Genomic DNA, 22,228 nt, shown 5'->3' with positions numbered 1-22,228 from the left:
GCTGCATATTTTATCTGCATATATGAATGCTGAAATCTTGTTTGATTTTTCCTTATCTTTATACATCTAAACTCTTCAATACCTGACCCAGATGTACTACAAGCCCTTTAAGGTACTTTTCCCATGTTCTCTCTGGCAATCGGTAAAAACTGCTAAAGTCAAGCAACAGAAGAAGAAAGTGATGCTGAATACGCTAGCACACACCTACAGTCGCAGTTAATCAAGAGGTTGATAAGATCACATAAGTCTAAGAGCTCAAGACTAATCTCAGCGACACAGTAAGAACACAAAAATTATAAAGGAGAAAGTGTGATATAGAAAATGCTTTAGCCTAATAATAATAGCAGCATGTCACTAAGAACTTATAAAAACAAAACAGATAACAATTCTGGAAAAGCTTTGAACACCATCCAAGTGGCTTGTCCTCTTTTTCCAGTTAAAATCATCCTTATTACATTACCATAAAAATGTCTTTGTAGATCTTATTCAGCTACCAAACTTACCATGTGAAATGGGTTGTGCTCATGTATAAGAAAGCTTACCTTTGAGGAATACTGAGAATTCAAGAACAATCGCAGTGGGTTTTTGATCCTACTGCACGTACTGGCTTTGTGGGAGCCTAGGCAGTTTGGATGCTCACCTTACGAGACCTGGATAGAGGTGGGCAGTCCTTGGGCTTCCCACAGGTCAGGGAACCCTGATTGCTCTTCGAGCAGATGAGGGAGGGGGACTTGATCGGGGGAGGGGGAGGGGAATGGGAAGTGGTTGCGGGGACGAGGCAGAAATCCTTAATAAATAAATAAATTTAAAAAAAAAAAAGAAAGAAAGCTTACCTTTGACTAAGCTCCTCCAGATAGCGACCACTGAGAGACATGTTAACTTCTAAGGCTTTAATACGATTATTAAGTCTCATAAATACTGACTCCTTCTGATTTGATCCATGTACGAGATTCCCATTACCATATCCCAGATCTGTAGAATTTTGTAATTCAGCATAGAAATCTGTAGCTGTCCTTTGTAACCCTCTTAAAAGGGCATCTTCTGGAGATTGATCGTCCTCTTTTCCTTCAGGCAATGAAGGGTCCATAAGCGGAGTCACTATTTGCTTTGGTGTATCAGCTATATTCATTTTGGCTTCCCCGTCTTCAGTGTCTGGCACAGTAGCTGTGCTTACAGGTAGCGGTATTGTTTCAGAGACCCTGATGACAACTTCTGTGGAGGATATGTCTTCTTTCACAGTACTGTCCACTACCTCATTAACTTTACTTGTTTCATAAATAACAGAAGGCTTCTCTACAGAACTAAAGCTCTCAGGCTTTTTTTCCGTTTCATCATCAGACTCAACAGAACTCTCTTGGGGCATTACTTGTAATGGTGTATGTCCTTGTCCTCCCTCATATTTAACAGACTCAGATCCTTCTACTTTAGACAGTGAATTGATTTCTGGAGTAATATCTAAGAGAAGAGACTGAGAAAGAGTTTGAGGATGGCTTGGTTCAATTTCAATTGCATCCACTGTGTGATTTATCAAATCACTTTGGTGCACACTACTTAAGTCATCAAGAACAACAGTTTCAGCTTCTCTTTCCATGTTCTCATTGTCCACATCTCCACTGGAAGGCTGCAATACTGAAACCTCTGATTCAACTGGAAGTAGTAACGATGGCTGAACTGGCACAAAATCTTTTCCTTTACTCATAGCAGTCCTGCTGCGTTGTCGATACAGAGCAATTCTAAATGAGCACCATTTATAAATGTACTCCGAAAAACTAGAAATGCAACAGATTGACGTCAGTTCACTACAAAGTATTTGTGTCTCAGATTCAAACCAGGAGGATGACTCATCCTCTTGTTCCCCGCTGCCCAAAAGGGTCACTGTGGATGGACTTGCTTCCTCTTCTTCCTCCTGAACCAGCTGGACAATAGGACTTTCTTTTGGAGTATCTGAGGTTGATGGTTCTGTGTCCTGTGTATGGACTTCATTGGTTACATATCTAGAAACACATAGATATAATTACATATCACTTAGAAATCTAATGTTAAAATAAGCTTAAGGAAAATGTCTTAGCACAACATAAAGACTGGGATTACAGAAGTAATAGTGAGTACAAAGTTGAACTGAGCTTTCCCTATAAAATATTTTTTCATTATATTTTAAAAAATGTATATGTCAGAAATGGCAACACAAAATCCACTTACCATGTAACCAGGTAGCTCAAACCACAGTATTTTACCATATCAAATTTGCTTCCTTTTAATGTTTGACTCTAAATAAGTGAATAATTCTCTTGCCTGCAGATATGGTGTGCCTTTCCATAACAGACTTACTCTTTACATGCCTTACCACCACTCTTTATAGACTAGAAATTAAGATGCTCAAGAGCTAGAACTAGAATCCAGGATTTTAATATCATCTGTAGAAGGTAGCTCAAATTCTCAATGACATTTCTATAGATTTTGAGGATCCCCCTGTCCCCCCACCACACACACAGAAGACTGCCTGCTTTTAAGGAAATACAATCTTATCATCTGAGTTTTCTTACTAAAAGACAAATATATGACCACTTTAATAAAAAGTCTTGGCTCATAAAAAACCAACAATGTCATTAAGCCTGCCTCACCATAGTCTCTAGAGTACACCTGTGTGGTTGGGCCTAGCAGGGTGGAGTAATAGTAGAAAGTTACAGTGCCCATGGTTCTGTCTGAGACAAAGATGATTTCTGAGTACAATCTTAAAGAACAAATGAAAAACCTGAAGAACTCAGGTAATATCAATACCAAAACTAAATTATCTTTACATGCAAAATCTCCTACTTAAAAAATTACTACCAGTTAATGTTTCCAAGTACAGACTTCTGTCACCACAATTACAAAAGAAAGACAAAGAGCATTTAAGGAGACTTTCATTTTTGCTGAGAGCAAAATACTAACCAGTTAAGATAAAACAATTAGGTTATGCTTCTCTGAACAGAAACAGCTATCCATAGCCATATAGATCCATTTAGTACCAAATTGTATTTCTTACATATTCAAGGGCACATCATCTATTAGTTACTGAACAAACTATGACAGTAAAAAGGAGTAGTCTGGAGAGAGGGAAGAGAAAATGTTTAGCTATATATTGTTGTACATACTCTAGTCTGTTACAGTTAAAAAAAAAACTTAAGCATAGGAAAAGAAAATAACAGCTTTCCATAACTTTTAGTAATATTGTGTATGGAGTCCTGCCTTTTTTGTTATCTCACCAAGTGACTACTCTAAAATAATTTTTAAAAATTAGAGTTAACAAATGAAGAAATTTTAATATTCAATGATATATAATAAAAGTCAATGTGGTAGCTTGTACCTATAAATCCAGTACTTGGGAGAAAGAACAAAGAGGATCACAAGTTTGGGGCCAGGCTGAACTACATAGGGAGATGATGTTTGTCTCAACAATATCCCCTTTCAAATATTCATGATTGCATGTGTGCACATATATATGTATATAAATAATTTGTTTAATTTGTTAAAAACAGTGAGCTAATTCGGGCAGTGGTGGCACGCATCTTTAATCCCAGTACCCGGGAGACAGAGGCAAGCAGATCTCTGTGAGTTAGATGCCAGTCTGGTCTATAAGAGTTAGTTTCCAGGACAGGCTCCAAAGCAACAGAGAAACCCTGTCCTGAAAAACCAAAAAGTTAACTGAAGAAGCCTAGTTATAAAATCAAAAACTGCAATTATACCCCCAGATAATAAGAAATACTATGAATGTCTCTATCACTAATACATATTTTAGGACTTTTTAAGAATAAGTAACACATATGCTTTATTTTTCACTCCAATCACCTAATAAATGTTTTCAGCCACTTTCAGAATATAAATATCTCACTCTGCTCTTCAAAGCACAAAATCATTTTTTAAATAATTTATTTAATTTTGTGCACATTGGTGTGATGGTGTCAGATTCCCTGGAACTGAGTTGCAGAGAGTTGTGAACTGCCATGTAGGTGCTGGGAATGTTTGAACCCAAGTCATCTGGAAGAGCAGCCAGTGCTTTTAACCACTGAGCCATCTTGTCAGCCCCACAAGATCATTTTTTAATTATCATGCTGTTTGGGTATTACAGTTCAAAGCATACACATTGCATTTCTGATTTTCTACTATTGTGAAATAGTTCAAATTTATATACGCCCCTCTACTAGAGTTCTTGAGAAAAAAAGATTTTCAGATTTTACACAATAACCACAACTCAACAGCCAAATAACTAAATTTATTGTCTACTATAAATAATATGTACCTACAAATAATATGTACCTATACTGTCTTTGGTAAGAAAGCCCCTCAAATGAAGATACTTTATGTTACCTATATACACAACACTGCCCCAAGTGTTCCACTGGTGAAAAAAAAAAACATACAAATCAGTTTGAGAAAGGGAACAACTTAATTTGCTGGGTGACAAATGTAATTCAAAAACCACTACTGCTCTAGATATTTTGGCTACCCTAGGGATATCATATATACAATGTTTTCAAAATTAATTAAAAACACAAGTCTTTGAAATCTATCCTCAAGCCTAGAACAACCACCTTCAGTAAAGAAATATTTTTCTTAAAAAAAGATTCAATGTGTGAAAATAATACATAATACCAAAACAACCAATGTGTGGTGTGGAATGCAGTGCTATTTTTTAATACACAAATACTGGAATGAAAAGAAGTAACTGAAGTTCTAAGTAGCTGTAGGGATATCGTCTTATGATTCAGGCTCTCATAGATGACTGCATATATATTACAAGCTCTTTGCTGTATTAATACACTCAATTCTGTTTTAACAGAACTAATGTCACAATATAACTTACTCAGGTGATGGAACAGGAGTTGAAACACGAGCTGATTCAGGCATTTTAGGTGCGGTTGTGGCAGTGGCATTCTCAGATATACTTTTATTTCCTATTTTAAGAAAGATGCCCACATTTGAGTTCAATGTTTAAAAGTTGTACCATAAAATATTTTATTGTAACAAATTAAAAAGAGCTTTAGCCTCTTGAGGAAGGGGAAGAAAAAGGTCAAACACATTTGCTACTAAGGAGTTTTTTCTTTTAAATCTAAGTTCTCTTAGAAAGACATGACTGTACATGATTACAACTATAAAGAATGAATGTTATTCCTTAACTTATTTGATATTATAAATTTTGCATAGTCTTACATTATTAATATGCTTCTAGACCAGAAAGTTATTAGAAAATGAGGAAGCAAAATGGGTAATTTTTAAGCTTACACTTGGCTTAGTGGTTTTTTTTTTTTTTAAATAAAAGGCACCGTTTGTTATTCTTTGGTAATTATATTATTTGCCATTCTCTAAAAAAAATGGCTTACTACATTAATATTTCTGCTACACAAATGAAAGACCAATACGAAGTATCACTAGGACTTCAAATTCTCAGGAAAGAGATGAGGGCATGGAATTATTACTGTCATAGCTAAGAAGAATCAAGTATCAGTTCGTTTGGGCAGGGTGGTAGCACCTGCCACCACCCAGACACTAGAGAGACTGAGGTAGGAGGACTGTTAAGTTCAAGGCCAGTCTGGCAATTTAATAAGACCTGTCTCAAAACTAAAAAAAATTTAAAGCCTAGGAATAATGCTCAATAGAAGAGTACTTGTATAGCAGATGTGATGAACTGGAGTGATCAATTCTACCAGGGTGAGAGAGGAGTGTAGAGGGGGCAGGGATCAATTCATGAATTTTATGCAGCTGTAGATCTTTCATTAACAAAAGAATCTGTGAAGTTCAATTAATGATGATTAATAGAGGACTGCTAAGTTCTTTTCAATGGTCTCTCCATTTCTAAATGAAAATTCTATTTTATTGGTTTATTACTTCCTTTTTCTAGCTTAAAGGATCCATGAAGAACCAGCTATTTTAAAGATGCATAAAATGATTAGGTACCTTCTGTCAAGTCTTCAGTTTTTGCTCCCAGAATATTAGCAGCAATATTCACCATATTTAGAATGGCATCTAAAACAGAATTCAATCAGAAAAACAATACCAATATACCTAAACAGTCTCATTAAAATCTTAATATAATTTTTAAAAAGTCCATAAAGGTCTTTAAGCCTTTTTCTTTGGGTTAGTTACCTTTGTATATCCTATCAAAGTCCAATAAAGGACACAGATTTTTAACCAGAGTAAGTTGAAATTTTAATGTTCAGAAGAAATTTTGAATGCAGTTTTTTAAAATAAAATTTCCTCCTATCTTTTACGAAATACTGTGTTTAGCACATTAAAAAATTCAATTACAGTTCAACATATAACCTGGACTGGAACATGAAAAAAATGAGATGCTCAAAATTCATATTTCAGTTTTTTAAAGGTTCTATAGTTAAAAAAACAACTTATATAAACAAAGCAATTTCTAAAGAGTGATTACATACGTTAAAAATAAAATGGGAAGATTATTATCCAAAGAAAGGCAGAAATTTACTATTATTAATTTTATATTATCATATAATTATCTATTGATTACATAAACCTGTAATACACAATTAAATTCCTTGATGACTTCTCAAACTAATTAGGCAAAACAATGTTTTCGGGGTTGTATAAAGCCCCCAATATCTTTGATTCTGTGGAAAGTTCAAATTTTTTAAAGTCAAAACTAAAGTTAATAGATAGAACAATTTGTGAAGTTGGTTGTTCTGATTTTTTGCCCATCTCCCCCCAGTGGGGAATATTTAGCTAACAAATAAAGACAGTATAAACCTCAATTTCTATATTAAGACATATATAATACATGAGAAGCAAAAAATGGCAGAATTCCACAAGAATCTGGTGACAGAGTGTGAAGTTTTCTAATAATGTAACAATATTCAGAGGAATTTCCTCAGTCTACCGAGAACTGCCATTTGAAGTCAATTCTTTACTATCATACATTTCTATTAAAGCACTGAGTAGGCAGAAGCTGTACTAAGCATTTTAGACTCATCATAAAAGTGATCCATAGAGTCTGCAGGACACTTTTAACAAAAATCAAAGATGTGAAAAGTACTAAGAGAAGGCACATCAAGAAGCCTGCAAGCCAGCTCAGTGTGGTCACAGACTCATATATGTGTGTGCAGGGTGGGAAAAGACTTCTGACTGTTTTAAAGGCAACTCCCAAGTAGAGTAATTTTGCTATACATCTGCATATGAAACAAAAAATGTACTTATTTATATTTATCAGAATAACACAAAGGCTGCCACTTTTAAATGTCTTGCCCTTGGATGTGACAAGCTGGTGAACAGAGAAGTAGAACAGAGAAGTACAGCCCTAGCCCTGTTTTGTCACTCACGTTAGACAATACTTAAGCTGAGGTATGAGAGGAATGCCCATCGCCTCACAAACCTCATCAGGAATGGAAACTCCTGCTTCTTTATGAACCCACTCTGAATGCCAATAATAGCACCCTTTGGACATGAACCTCTGCTTTACACTGCCATCCAAAGTTCAGTCACATCTGTCTGATTTACAAAAATCAAATTTTTCAATTTTATATTCTCTTGTATTCAAAGTAAACTTATATCTCAGATTTCCAATTTAGGTCATTAAAAATTCAACAAACAAACACCTACATTAATCTGTATAAAGAACTTATTTTTTTGTTATTTTGAACTTAATTTTATTAATAGCTTAACAATAAGACATACAGTATTTCCATCTTAAGACTTATCTGTCATCATTTTAGGAGATTGGTTAGTAAAAAAAAAAGCAAAATCTGGGAGATTTCTATTTTCTCAGCTCATCTAACTAAAAGAAACAATTTCATTATGTTCATAGAACGTTACCTCCCCCCCCCTTGGTCTTTGGAGACAAAACAACTTTGTAAATAATCTATTCTGATCATTCCCACTTAGAGCCAAATGTGGGCAGCTTTTGTCATCATAAGCCACTAAAATCTCTTTAGAATTACTAAAGAAGAAGCATCAAGCACAATCCCAGACTAGATTAATTTCCCTCATTTCTCTGAGTTGGGCAAGTTACACATCCCACATTATTCCCTTAAGAATGAAACATTCCTAGCGACCAAACACCTTTTTTTACATTATTGCTGAGTCTCCAATACTTTGATGGCTACAGAATACAAACTCTTTCCTAGTCTACAATGCAGAAATGGGGAGTTTTTGTCTATGCTTCAATATTCCAAAATAAACTAACCAAAAGACAACCCCCTTCTATGTGTACTGTTCCCTCCCGGTAATTACTTTACTTCCTCTTTATAGGAACACAAAAAAACGGCAATACAAAATCCACTTACTCAGTAACCAAGTTGTTCAAACTATTGTATTTTACCACATCAAAATTAAAATACATTGACTTAAAATCTGCATTGTCCTTAACCTGTACATATGTGTTTAGGAGATACAGAGATTTCAATAAAATGCAAAACATATATCTAAGAGAAAAGATAAGCTTATAAGAGTATCAAAGTAGATGGCCATCTAGTAAATCTACAAGGCAAAGCACCAACCAGTGAAGCAGAAGCATTAGGGAGAATTCTTACTGATCTAAAAGATAAGCAAGTCGCAAGAGCTGTCAAAACAGGCATGCACACATGCACACAGCCATTTCTCCCTTTGTAATATTCTACAGTGTCAAGCATGTCTGCTGATGTATATTTTCTGTGAACAGTAACTATAGGGTAATCATCCCTATTCCAAAACGCTAAAGCCTGAAAGCCAAAATGCTCCAAAATACACTTTTGAGCACTAACAGTTCTTACATCCAAAAGTATGAAATTTTAAATATGACCTCCTATGATGGATCATAGTCAAAAGTCAGACACACTACAAATACTGTATAAAATTACCTTAAGCTATGTGCATAAGCTACAACAGAAATTCATGTTTATATCCCAGTCTCAAGATATCTCATTATGCAAACACAAATATTATGAAATCTAAACTGTGAAATACTTCTGGTTCAAAGTATCTCAATTAAAGGATACTAAATATGTACCCAATAGATAAAGGAAAAGGGATTTTCTATTAAGAGCAAAGTTACAAATTCTGTACAATTTTTAAAAAGGAAAAGTTTGTGTATGTTGGTCCACATCTCTAATCTCAATATTTGACAAGTAGAGGCAGGTGGATGGCAAGTTTGAAGCAACCTGGGCTACACTGATTTTGTTTCAAAAATCTAAAGAGTAGGAAGATAACTTAATACAGTAATAGAGTGCTGGCCTAACGTGCAAAGCCATAGGTCCACTTTCCAGCACCAAAACGCTGGGCTCCACATAAGCCCGATTTCAAGCTCATTTAGAACTGCAAAACTTGGATATTCGATTGTTAAACACGGGTTCTTTAGACTAATTCTACACGCTGTGCACTTCTTACACTGTTAGCTATCCTATCATAGAGGATGTAACTAGTCAGGTTCAAAGGCAAACCCTGTTTCTTTAGAGAAGACTATACAGACCAGGTCAGTAAACTTCATGACAGCAAAGTAAGACTGTTCTTGGGGCCACTCGTTTTGAAACTTTAAGAGGTATATGTCATTACAAAAAGTTAATTTCCATACTATAGATCAGGTACCATCTCCCTGTCTCTACCATTTCACTATGTAAATTCTTTCAATACTCAGAACACACAAAGGTAAATAGTTAATTTCCATACTAAAGATCAGGTAACGTCTCCCTGTCTCTATCATTTCACTATGTAAATTCTTTCAATACTCAGAACACACAAAGGTAAATAGACTGCCTTTCAAAACCCATAAAGGAAAAAAATAAAGTGTTAACAACTAACACATTTATCAAAGATAAAGGCAAAAAAAATTAGACCAAAATAATAGTCTATATATAATTAATTAAAACAGTATATGACAGACTACATGCATGAAAATGTCCTACACTGGCATATAACTAACAATGTTTTAATGGTAGCTATGGACAAACACCATAGGAAGAAAAAAAATAAAACACAGAATATTAACAGGGTTTTCTTCTCTTACCTAAAACTATGGTAAAAAACTACCTCCCTTGTGCCCTCTCCTTTCTGGTAACCATTAAAAGCTAAAGATCATTTAGACTGGTTCTAACCATGTAGAAAAAGAAAAGAAAAGATGCTTCCTCAAAACTAGCTTAACATCATTAAGAATAATGACTATTATGTAACATAAATATATACTTAAAATCATAGTAAAATTCATATATAACATACCATCTTTTTTCACCCCTAGAATAATGTTATATCACAGCACTATTTTTATACAAGCAATAAAATAAGATTGGATCCTAAGTGAAAATAGTTGCTCAAACCTAAAAAGCCAAAAATTATCAAGAGGCTAGGGTTTAAGCTCAGTGCTATAGAGCTTACCCTCACATATGAAAGAAAACAAAATAAACAAATATAAATGAAGTATAATGAACTAATATGTAATGAACATTACATAAATGGGTTCTACTCTCCCAGGTATTTTTAGTATTTTTATTCTCATCCCTAGGAGACTGCTAAATTTTTTAATCCTCCATGGAGAAGAAAAGAGATAGAAGGAGAAAAGGAAAGATGAAAAGAATTAGTGACTCAACTCCATATAAATGGCATATAAGCTGTTTATTAAAGTTTGCACACACACTGGTATGACCTTTAGTTATTCAGTTATTAATCTCTAAATAAATAGAAAATTCTTAGTTAAGTTTTGTATTAAGCACAAAAATAATATTTCAGTGGGTAGGATTTATCTAAAAGTATCTTTAGCGAGCCTACCCCTAGGTTCACACAAGTTTGGAAGACCAACAAACTAAACCACCAAGTAGTCATTTCTTTATAGTTGAAAACACCATATCATATTATTACTATTATTGGTGAACACTGGAAACAGCTTTTATATTTTTGCAATTGAACAGAAAAGTAGGCATAAGTATAGATTACTAAGCCTTCACTCACAAAAAATTTACTAGTGTGCTGCTTTCTTAATTTTCTCCCAAGAAATTTATAGTCCTTTCTTCAGTAAGCTCGTCAAATTTGATATCTGATGCTTACATTTTCCTCCTTTTCATCTACTATATTTCATTTCCATGGAAAGTCCATCCAAAAGCTAATATAATTCAAAAGTGGGAGTACAAGCATTCTAAACTACATTGCAACAGCCAGCCTGTCAGAAGAAGAGCAAGAGAAACAGACTTTAATAATATAAATAGAAAACCCCAAATACTCACTTGTAGCAGAACCAAGAAGATTTTTTGAAGATTTATCCTCCACAGTATTATAATCCAGTGGATAATCTGTTAAGACAAAAATAATTTTAATGAGAACTAGTTCTACTAAAAGCATTTAAAAGTACCTATATTTTGTCAGTCAACTGAAATATAAAACACTATATAGAAAGTATTAATTATAAACCTAAAACATGTCCACATAAAGAAGTTCAGAAGCCTTTATCCGCTGTAAATCAAGGAAAATACATGTAATGCTGACTAAAAGTATTAAACATATTTTTAACATTTTCCAACCTTTAGCAAATGTCTTTGTATTTTTTGTAGGAAAATGTCAAAAGAAACTTTAAATTGTTCAAATTACAGTTTATACCATTTTCAGTAAACAAAGTAGCCAGGGGATTAAACCTAGACTCAAAGGAGCTTCTAAAAGACTGTGGTCTTAATGTACTTGCTACACGGCACAGGGCATAGCAAAGAACTCAATACTGACTTCTGCTGTTTCAGTATCATATAAGTTTAACAGATTCTTAAACCCAGAATTGGGAATACTCAAAATTTATATTGCTGGTGTTACAAAAGAGTCGCAATTGCAAAGAACTCACTGGTGAGTTTGGAATGTAAGGTACAAAGAACTCACTGGTGAGTTTGGAATGTAAGGTAGAAAGCATTCACACGAGAACATCATTTAAGACAGATTTGGTTACTAGGGCTAAAAACAATAAAATAAACTAAAGTGACCACAATTGTTGATTTACGTAATCCATTACTATTGAATTACAAAAAAGAAAAAGAAAGAAAATTCCCGCTAGTCACCTACTTAAAATCACTTACCATAGTCCTCATCAAATAGTTCTTGACGTTCTGACTGATACTGGGAGTCAGCAATTTCTTCATATTCTTCTACCATGCTAGTACCGAAAACCCTAGTAACAATTTCATTGAAGGTTTGCATTAAAATAGAAGTTACTAAGGCTCAACACTTCACAACTCATGAGTAAAAAGATCACAAATACTACCTTTTGCAATCAAAATAATGTATTTCTTACAACTATTCATCCACTACATTAAAATATAAATGTAACAAAGCATTTAGAAATATAAGGACCAATCTGTGCTTCTATGTATTATCAACGCAATAAAACAGAAAGTTTACTAACAGAAAAACCGTAAAAAATATTTTTTTTCAGACTATCTTGGTATTTTTCTAAAATAAATTTAAATGGAGGCTCAATACCCTATATCTCTATAGTATTAACTTCACATAAGAAAAAATATCTCTTCACTTTAAAAACATTAGTTTTTTTTATATCACTTGTAAAAACAGGAAATATTTTGCTTTGTATTACCTTATTAGGCTTAAAGGACAAAAGTGCTCTGATCCAAAATGTGATACTAACTCCACCTGAAAAATAGAAGTTGATGAACTTGGAAACCAGCAGTGCATCTGTGAGGTGAGCAGTATACTCAGTCTTCTCATTATAGCATTTCTAAAAGTAAAGTCATTTCCCCCAATCAATACTTGTAAAGCCTTGGAAAATTTCTTTTGTAATGCATTAATATGCCATGCTCTGTTATTCAATATTGCAAAAGAGAAGGTTGCTAACCTTTATGTACTTGATGAACATCTGAAGCAAGAGAAAGGAAAAGAAAAAGGAATCAGTTCCAAAGTCTGGATAACATGCCATAAGTAACTTAAGTATCCGCACCCATATGGTATTTATTAAGTGTAGAAGGCAACGCACTGTGACAGGTAACATTGTAGTACTCTTAATTCTTTGCAGAAGCAAAAAAAGTCATAATTTCCATTTAATACCATAACGACTGAAAAGCATAATCTGAATACATGTAATAGATTAGCTTTAAGTTAATAGTGAAATTTCTATAGCCATTGCTATTGCTTTCTGTTAGATTAAAAAAAGATTCTAAAACCAATGTTAAATTGCCAGCTAAAATGTATATATCTATGAATAAATGTATAGATTACTAAACAAATTAGTTTACTATGAAGTGTTTCTGGTGGTTTTAAAATATTATATACAATGTGTTTCAGGGAAAGCATAAGTTTTTCATATATAACTAACACAAGTGAAAGATGCTTCACTTACAAAATGCAAATTTTAAAAAGTAATTTGTGTATTTGTATTTAGTTCCTTTAGTGGAGCAGAAACCAGGAAAGAATTTGTGTGCACAGACAGCACTGATCACTGTACAGATCACAAGCAAATGGTTTTCAGACTTGTCATAAACAATTCAAAACATTCTATACAGTTCTTCTCCATAAAATTGGGAGTTTTACATGGCAATTTTTATACTGAAATTATCCACTGCATTTTCAATATTGAATCTAGCACTTTCATACTGAAATTAGGAATACTACAAGTTTACCCATTTGTAGAAATCAATTTGAGTCATGCTTTAAACAGAGAGAGGAAAATCCCAGAAGACAAAAATCAAGTAGCTATAAGTTTTTACAATTTAAAGAATGAATAGAAGTTAGAAGTTCTGCAATTCTAAAAGGCCTTATTATTAACATTATGGTACTTTAAGAAACCTCTCTTACTTTCTATTACAGAAAAAGGGGGGCAAGAAAGAGAGGCACAGAAACTTCCAAATATTATTTAAATTCAACTCAAGACAGTTGGTGAAGGAAGCAATGGAAATAGTTATGTGTCTAAATTTTTATCTGACACTGCTAAATGGGCATAAAATGTTTCACCTGAATATAAAAAGGAGTCATAAATAAATTGAAAATAAAATTGAATTAGATTTTAAAAATTAAAAACAGATCAGACCTACTTAAAAGATTCCAATAGTAGCAATGTTTTAAGTCTCAAAATCGAATACAATTCCAGGTTGATGACAACTTACAGATGCTCAAGCATGCTGGCATGGTGCCGCACTACTGTACTCCACAGCACCTGGTCAGTTAGGCCAGGTGGCTACAAGAGACTCAGCCTCAAAACAAAAACAAAACTCCAAAACAAAACTTATATTTTGGCATTTTATTAGAGCCAGAAATAATTTTTTTTGTTCTAGGTTACCAAGAAAATAAAAATGTCAGAGTACCATCTGTCTCATAAAAAATGCATAGTAGTAAGATGTATTTAATTAAATAGTATTATGCTATAAATTTCCTCTTAGTTTCTCTGATTTCTAAATGAGCAGGGGGAACAACTATAAGATTTTCATTACAGGAAAGACATAGTTCTATATGCATAAAGATTACCTTCACATATTTTGCATACATCTGTTCATCCAGAGGGAAACTCTGGACATTCCTCTCATCTCTACCATGGAAAGTGCCCAGCTTGATCCATTTATTTGTGGGATATCTAGAAAACAAAAATAAATGTATCATGTACAGTTCTTCTCATGTTAAGCACACTGAATTTAAATAAAACAGGCCTTTAAGTTAATTTTTTTTTAAACTGACAAGTTCTACTTCACTGAAAAGGGCTACTTGAACAATCATATTAACAAACAGAAGACAAGGGACAACAACATCTTACTGTATTTAAACTGATATCCTCCATTGCTGATTTCTTTAAAAGGGAATCTAGCATTCAAACTCTACACCTGTTATTGTTTATAATGTTTAAAGAGCTCAAAATACCGAGTTCTCTCTTCTCATCTTTAAAAAATATGCATACTTCAATTTTCAGAGCTAGGTATGATCATCTAACACATACAGTATTGGGGGAGTGATCTGAAAAAAAAGTTAATAACAAAACAGTAAATGGAATTCTGAAGAAATTTTGAGAAAGCTTTCAAAAGCTGTACAGACACAATAACGACGGTGAAGAAAAGAAAGACCACTGCAACTCTTCGATAATCAATGGCAGCGCATAGTGATGTCACAACAACCCTTATGGCAAATCACTAGCACACTAATGTACTTGTAGAGCAGATAAACACCCTGACCGTCAGATAAAATTAAATTCTAATTAAAACTGCTATGCTTAAAAGACAAAAGTCTCAGGATGTAAGAAATATGAAGATGCACATTTTAGTGGAATAAAAAATACACATGAAAAGCTGGAAAGAATATATTAAAATCCTAAGAATAGTAAATTTTCATTACCTAGGAACAGAATATAGTTCTCTAATTTTTTAAGATTTTCATTTCTTCCATAATCATGCAAATAAAACAAGTTTTTGAAACCCTTCACCAAAAATAAACATTGTGATATAAAATGAAGCATGTTTTTAGTAAGTTTTAAAGAACTGTCTGAAAGCAATAAACATAATGATTAAAAGTTACATAGTTCTAGATTGGAATCTTGCATATCCCAAATAACTAATCACGTGACTTAAGGAAACTAACCCCTATCTGTGTCTTCAGCTTATGAGGGAGTAACATAACAGATTGTATATTACAAGAGCGAAGATAAATCATTAACACGAGCCCACAATAAAATATTACTACAAACTGATATTAAAATAAAAACTAAGATGATATAAGACAACAGACTGGCATGTGCATTTAATTTTTATTCTGAAATTCTATCATGGACTCTTTAAGAAATAACTTAAGAATTTATTTACCTGTCACTGATAGAAACCAGAAAGTCTTTGGGAGTAGAAGAAAATAATTCATAATTTGCAATATCAAACTGTTTGACTTGAATTGGCTCACAAAGTTCAATAACAAACCTTTAAAAGAAAATAAGACAGTTACTTAAATAAATTAATCAAACTGGTTCATATTAAACATCTGTATAAACTAGACATCTACAAGTTACTAAAATGTAACAAAAGAGTAGCATTAGTAACCTAACTTACACATAGTAAAAATGTCTTGATCAGGACAAGCATCTTAAAATTACCTTTCTTTTAATGAAATGATTTTACAAAAAAATTTTGTGACATTATAAACTGGCAAGAATAATCTGATATATACTGAGTATGAAAGTCTTTGATTCAGCAATATATTCTTTAAAATTATCTGAAGGCAACACTGCCCCAAATGTCACCTTTATATTAACATTTTGCAAAGGTTATTGAAAAAAAGCAAAAATGTCTGTCCTAATAAATATTAAGCCGAAAAGGTTAAAAATTTATGGTCTTCCTGGACAATGAAGCAGCAAATGTCCATTAAGATTAAGATCAATGGTTCACTTCCTATCACTTAGACATCCCCCCACCAAAAAGGAGGGGATGTGAGAGGCCTACTAATATAGTAAAATGTCATATTACAACTACTTCGGGGAAAAAAAAGGTCGTAAAAGTATGTTTCCACTTCTATCAGGTTCAGTGTGGTCAGATTTATATTGAGGTCTTTAATCCATTTGGACTTGAGTTTTGTGCATGGTGATATAGATAAATCAATTTTCATTCTTCTACAGGCTGACATTCAGTTATGTCAGTACCATTTGTTGAAGATGCTTTCTTTTTTCCATTGTATAATTTTAGCTTCTTTGTCAAAAATCAGGTGCTCAAAGGTATGTGGATTAATACCCAGGTCTTCAATTCGATTCCATTGGTCAACGTCTCCGTTTTTATGCCAATACCAAGCTGTTTTGATTACTGTGGCTCTGTAATAGAGTTTGATGTCAGGGATGGTAATGCCTCTGGAAGTTCCTTTATTGTATAGGATTGTTTTGGCTATCCTGGATTTTTTTGTTTTTCCATATGAAGTTGATTATTGCTCTTTCAAGGTCTGTGAAGAATTGTGTTGGGATTTTGATGGGGACTGCATTGAATCTATAGATAGTTTTCGGTAGGATTGCCATTTTTACTATGTTGATCCTTCCTATCCAAGAGCATGGGAGATCTTTCCATTTTCTGGGGTCTTCTTCAATTTCTTTCTTCAAAGCCTTAAAGTTCTTGTCAAATAGGTCTTTCACTCCCTTGATTAGTGTTATCCCAAGATATTTTATGTTATTTTTGGCTATTGTAAAGGGTGATATTTCTCTGATTTCCCTCTCAGCTTCTTTATTCTTTGTGCATAGGAGGGATACTGATTTGAGTTGATCTTGTATCCTGCCACATCACTTAAGGTATTTATCAGCTGTATGAGTTCTCTGGTACAGTTTTTGGGGTCACTTATGTACACTATCATATCATCTGCAAATAATGAAAGTTTGACTTCTTCCTTTCCAATTTGAATCCCCTTGATCTCCTTATGTTGTCTTATGACTATTGCTAAAACTTCAAGAACTATGTTGAAGAGATATGGAGAGAGTGGACAGCCTTGTCTTGTTCTTGAGTTTCTCTCCATTTAATTTGATACTAGCTGTTGGCTTGCTGCATATTGCTTTTATTATATTTAGATACGATCCTTGTATCTCTAATCTCTCTAAGACCAAGCTAATTTTTCCATTCTCATTTTTTACATAGAATGTTTCCCTGTTTCAGAGATAAAAACTGTATTAATATGTCATAAATATTATATATAAAGATATTTCAGGTAAATGCACTATCAAGTCAATTCACTTGGAAAACATAATTAAATAACTATATAACCCCAATAAAAAAAGCCTCATATTATAGGAAATACTAGTACATCGGTTACTATAGCTTATCAGATTTTTCTTTGTCAATCTTTCACTATACCTATACTGTAGAAGCGCAAAAATGCGTGCCTATTTCCACCTTGTCTGATGGTCAGAGAGTCGGAGGTTGCTCAAAGTGGCTGACAAGTGTAGTTGCATGTCCCAACTCAAGAAGTGATTATTTAATACTTTTGACATTAAGATAGTCCATATGAGTAGGACCATGCCATCCTGACAGGTGGTCAGGATATGAAAATGTACTTTTGCTCCTTCTTTTGTAACTATGAGGTTACCTGGTGAGTGGTTGTCTTCAACCACTTGGTCTAGAGCAGCTTCTCTGCCTAAACAACAGAATGTTAATGATTTGATGTCTCATTAAAGATTAATTGCTTGAGCTGTCCTTTGTATTATGTTAATAGTCTTTTGTTCCTCTCCCCCCACCCCCCCCATTTGTAATGAGTATAAAAACATGGAAAAATAAATGAGGACAATTTTTAGAATTCACTGGAATGCCCTCCCAGTACTTTCAGTGGTTTATGTTCTTATATTTTTCATGCGTCTTCATATTCTTTACATATATTTCAAAAACCCCACACTCATACCCTGGCAAGAGGTATTTTTGTTAGGGCTGGTCCACGACACTATATCTCTCATTTTCTCAGAGAGAATGTGTAAATTTAAACGAATGTTGTATAAAACTATACTAACAAATACAATTTCAATATATTCTATTAAGCATCTATAGTACAGGAATCTTACAAATCTAAATATATAAAATTCATGACTTAGGCAAATCTATGAGTGAAGAAGAGATGGCAGAAGAAATAAACGATGACAAGATCTTTATGAAGATAAAGGTGGAAGCATAAACATTAGATACTACTTTTAAAAGAATAGATCTCTAATGCAAGAAAGACAATACTTTGAAATTTTTATTATAAAACTGAAAATATTAATTTATTTCTACAATATGTAATTTATCAAAAACTTGAAGTTTAAATCTACAATTTCCACAGTGAAAGGTCTTACCTACATACAGGCTTAGCTGTCAAGTTACTACATTTTTGAAAAATGATTGGCTATAAAGACTCTAACTTCATGGATGGATTTATCCGGTCATGAATTTAGATCTGAATGAACTAGCAGGACATAGGGCCTACTTGAAGAAAGTAGGGGCTGAGTTTTAGGAGGATTTATCTTTTCCCACAGACCTTTCACCTGTCTCTGCTTCCTGCTCATCATGAACAGGCTCAAAATAATAGATCCTTAGACTGAAACTGAAGTAAAATTAAATTCTTCCTCCTCCTTTGGCTTTTTTTTTTAAAGGCATTTTATATTACAGAAGAGAAACTAACTACCACAAAAGGTAACTCAAGAAGAACAGAAAATCTAGCCACAAAAAATTAAATATTTACAATATAAGGTAGACAGAATAGTACATTTCTATGATCCCAGTGCATAAAAAGAAAAGGCAAAATTTTTGAGTATGAAATCAGTCTGGGCTACAAAATACATTTAGAGCTAGCGTAGGGTAACCCACAAACATCTGTAACTTCACTTCAAGAGGCTCTAATGCCCTCTCCTGGCCTTACTGAGGATACCTGGCACACATGTGGTACACATACATGCAAGCAAAACACTCCTAAGACATCTTAAAAACAATAATAGAGGTGCAAAGTTAGCAGCACTGCCTTTAAAATACAGAATGAGTTGAGAATGTGTGTTGTCACTTTCTATTCAACAATTGTCAAGGTGGAATCATCATGTTGATGAAAAGTCAACGTGATAAGGAGAACTGGAAAGTTTTAAAAGATTACTTTATAGTAACACTATATAGAATTCCCTATATAGAAGCTTCTTGACTACTTTCTGTAAGCAACAGAAAAAAAGAAGGCAGCTCTCTCTCCATATACATATATACATATACACACATATATATCATATATATGTAGTATATAGTATATAATATTGTGCATCATAGCACATAATATAGTCTATACATAAGATTATGTATAGTGCATTAATATAATAATATATAATATAATATATAATATTGTGCATTATAGTATATAATATAGTCTATACATAATAGATTATGTATAATAGATTAATTGTATCTCTACATATAACAGTTTTTAGAGGTTTGCTGTGGGATAATGTTCTTGTACCCTGCAAAGAGATGTCACTTGTATTGTTTTAATAAATGCTGATTGGCCAGTAGCCAGGCAGGAAATATAGACGGGCAACCAGACTGGGAGAATTTTGGGAAGAGGGAAGGCTCAGTCTGCTGTCATCAGTCAGACACAGGGGAAGCAAGATAGGAATTCCTCACTGAGTAAGGTACCAAGCCATGTGACTAAACACAGATAAGAACTATGGGTTAATTTAAGTCATAAAAGCTAATTAATAAAAAGCCTGATTAACAGGCTAACCAGATTATAATTAATATAAGCCTCTGTGTATTTTGTTGATACTGAATGGCTGTGGGACCAGGAAGGAAAGAAACTTCCATCAACAGAGGTTCTTAAAATAGTAACAAAAAAACTGCTGAGGTACAAAATTCAGAAAAGTTATGGAAAAGGGTTAAATATGTTAAACAATAAGGATGCTTATTTACTGGTAGAAAAACTTAGTAGCCATCATTTAAAGTTTCAATACAATTTCAAATAAAATAAAATGGAAATCAGGAGTTCAACAAGAAAAGTTAAAAACAACAGTAATCAATAAGAGGCAAAAGAATAAAAAGTCCTAATGCACAATAATTTACCCTATTAGATATTAAGATCTGTAAGGCTATACAGGGTGGTATTGATGCAAATAATGATGAACTGACCAACGGACAGAAGCATTTTAACAAAAGTGCATGTAAGAAAACTTTGTGATAATGGTTTTGAAGCTAAGAAACAGAATAAAGTACTGAATAAAAAATTATCTCAAGAGGAAAATGAGGAAGTTGGGAAAGAATTCTTTCTAAACACAATGTAAGAAATAATTCCAGAGAGATCAAAACCAAGTGAAAAGTTTTCATCAAAAGACACTATAGAGAGGTTGGGCAGATGGCTTAGTTGGCAAAGTGCTTGTAACAATATGTAACATATGTATGTCTATGTGCACTACACTGCCTGCTACCCAGAAGCCAGAAGGGGATATTGGAGACATTGGGACTGGAGTCACAGATGATTGTGAGCTGTCATGTAGGTGCTGGAAACCAAATCTGAGTCTTCTAAAAAAAACAGTAAGCACTCTTAAGCTGTGAGTCAGATGTCCAGTCCCTTCGATTGGCTTTTAGAAATAATAAAATAATGCAATATGCGAGGTAGTGGTGGTGCACGCCTTTAATCCCAGCACTAGGGAGGCAGAGGCAGGCAGATCTCTGTGAGTTTGATCTACAGAGCAAGTTCCAGGATAGCTAGGGCTAGGCAGTGAAATCCTGTATCAAGAAACCAAAAATAAATAAGTAATAGATAAAATTGTAATAAAAGTGTATTGTTTCCCCATAAATCTGTTCCCATGTCTATAGTATTCATTAATCAAAGAATTATAAAGCTGTAAAGCCAAAATAATAGAGCATTTCTTAGATGGCTTTTTCTTCTACATACCAAATTACTAAGAGCTGTCAATTTTACCTGCTCAAATGTCTTTCAGATATAGTGCTCTCTTCTGTACTCAAATTGCCAATTATATAGCTCAAGGTCATGATTTCAGAGCAAGGCTGTGAGAACAGTCTTCCATCTCATTTCTCTACTTCCACTGCATTTTCCTGTAGGCCATTCTTTTTTTAAATGCTAATGAGATAATGTCACTTCTTTAAAATAAATGTTAGCCTACAGGTCTTACAAACTGTTAAACTGGAGGAGAATGCTTAGTGGGGAAGTGTTAGGCAAGTTTGAGGACCAATGTTTAGATCCCCAGCACTCAGGTAAAAGCTGAGTGTGTATGAGAACTGCCAATAATCCCAGAAAATCCGAGGAGCAAGCTAGCTATCTAGATAATGGAATCAGCAAACTCTGGGTTCAACTGAGAGACCCTGCCTCAATATCTAAAGTAGAGAATGAATAAAGAAAACACACCAGGCCTCCATCCAGAGCAAGCATGTATGCCTACACAGACTCTGAGTGAAACACACACACACACACATAGGGGATGGGGTGGGGGAGGCATGCACATTGTCAAATTGAGTACATACATACAGCACCAAATGGTCTGATTGTAGCTAGACTAATGCTCTGACCTCATCATAATAATACCTATATTTTTTGTCATACATAATTTTACTCTTATTTTTGCCACTACTAAATTGTTTCTATATAGTCATCCAGTCATCTACCATTGCCTATGTGTCCTTCAAGATTCAGCAAAGGAGCACGCCTTTAATCCCAGCACTTCGGAGGCAGAGGCAGGCGGATCTCTGTGAGTTCGAGACCAGCCTGGTCTACAAGAGCTAGTTCCAGGACAGGCTCCAAAACCACAGAGAAACCCTGTCTCGAAAAAACCAAAAAAAAAAAAAAAAAAGATTCAGCAAAGGAATTACACTCTTTTAAGAATTTCTCCTTC

At 33.8% G+C, this 22,228-nt stretch overlaps 1 protein-coding gene across 3 annotated transcripts in view; it reads right to left on the bottom strand.

Annotated features, from left to right (window-relative positions):
* Window positions 1-22,228, bottom strand: part of Suco (SUN domain containing ossification factor) — a 60,658-nt gene that overhangs the window by 14,892 nt on the left and 23,538 nt on the right. For 2 of the 3 annotated variants that reach the window (XM_041662509.1, XM_041662507.1), the window contains exons 10-18: window positions 15,726-15,833; window positions 14,407-14,512; window positions 12,785-12,805; window positions 12,527-12,582; window positions 12,012-12,103; window positions 11,181-11,246; window positions 5,935-6,003; window positions 4,844-4,934; window positions 834-1,994 (exon numbers count right to left, since the gene is read on the bottom strand). In XM_041662509.1, coding sequence (XP_041518443.1) covers window positions 834-1,994; window positions 4,844-4,934; window positions 5,935-6,003; window positions 11,181-11,246; window positions 12,012-12,103; window positions 12,527-12,582; window positions 12,785-12,805; window positions 14,407-14,512; window positions 15,726-15,833 — 1,770 coding nt within the window. The remainder of the gene's footprint in view (window positions 1-833; window positions 1,995-4,843; window positions 4,935-5,934; window positions 6,004-11,180; window positions 11,247-12,011; window positions 12,104-12,526; window positions 12,583-12,784; window positions 12,806-14,406; window positions 14,513-15,725; window positions 15,834-22,228) is intronic. The other variant, XM_041662508.1, reaches the window with a different exon arrangement.

This window comes from Microtus oregoni, unplaced genomic scaffold (genome assembly GCF_018167655.1).
Source record: "Microtus oregoni isolate MIOR12 unplaced genomic scaffold, Mior012 000013F_ref0000133, whole genome shotgun sequence".
Taxonomy (NCBI): Eukaryota; Metazoa; Chordata; class Mammalia; order Rodentia; family Cricetidae; genus Microtus; species Microtus oregoni.
This window is presented reverse-complemented; position numbering and strand designations above follow the sequence as displayed.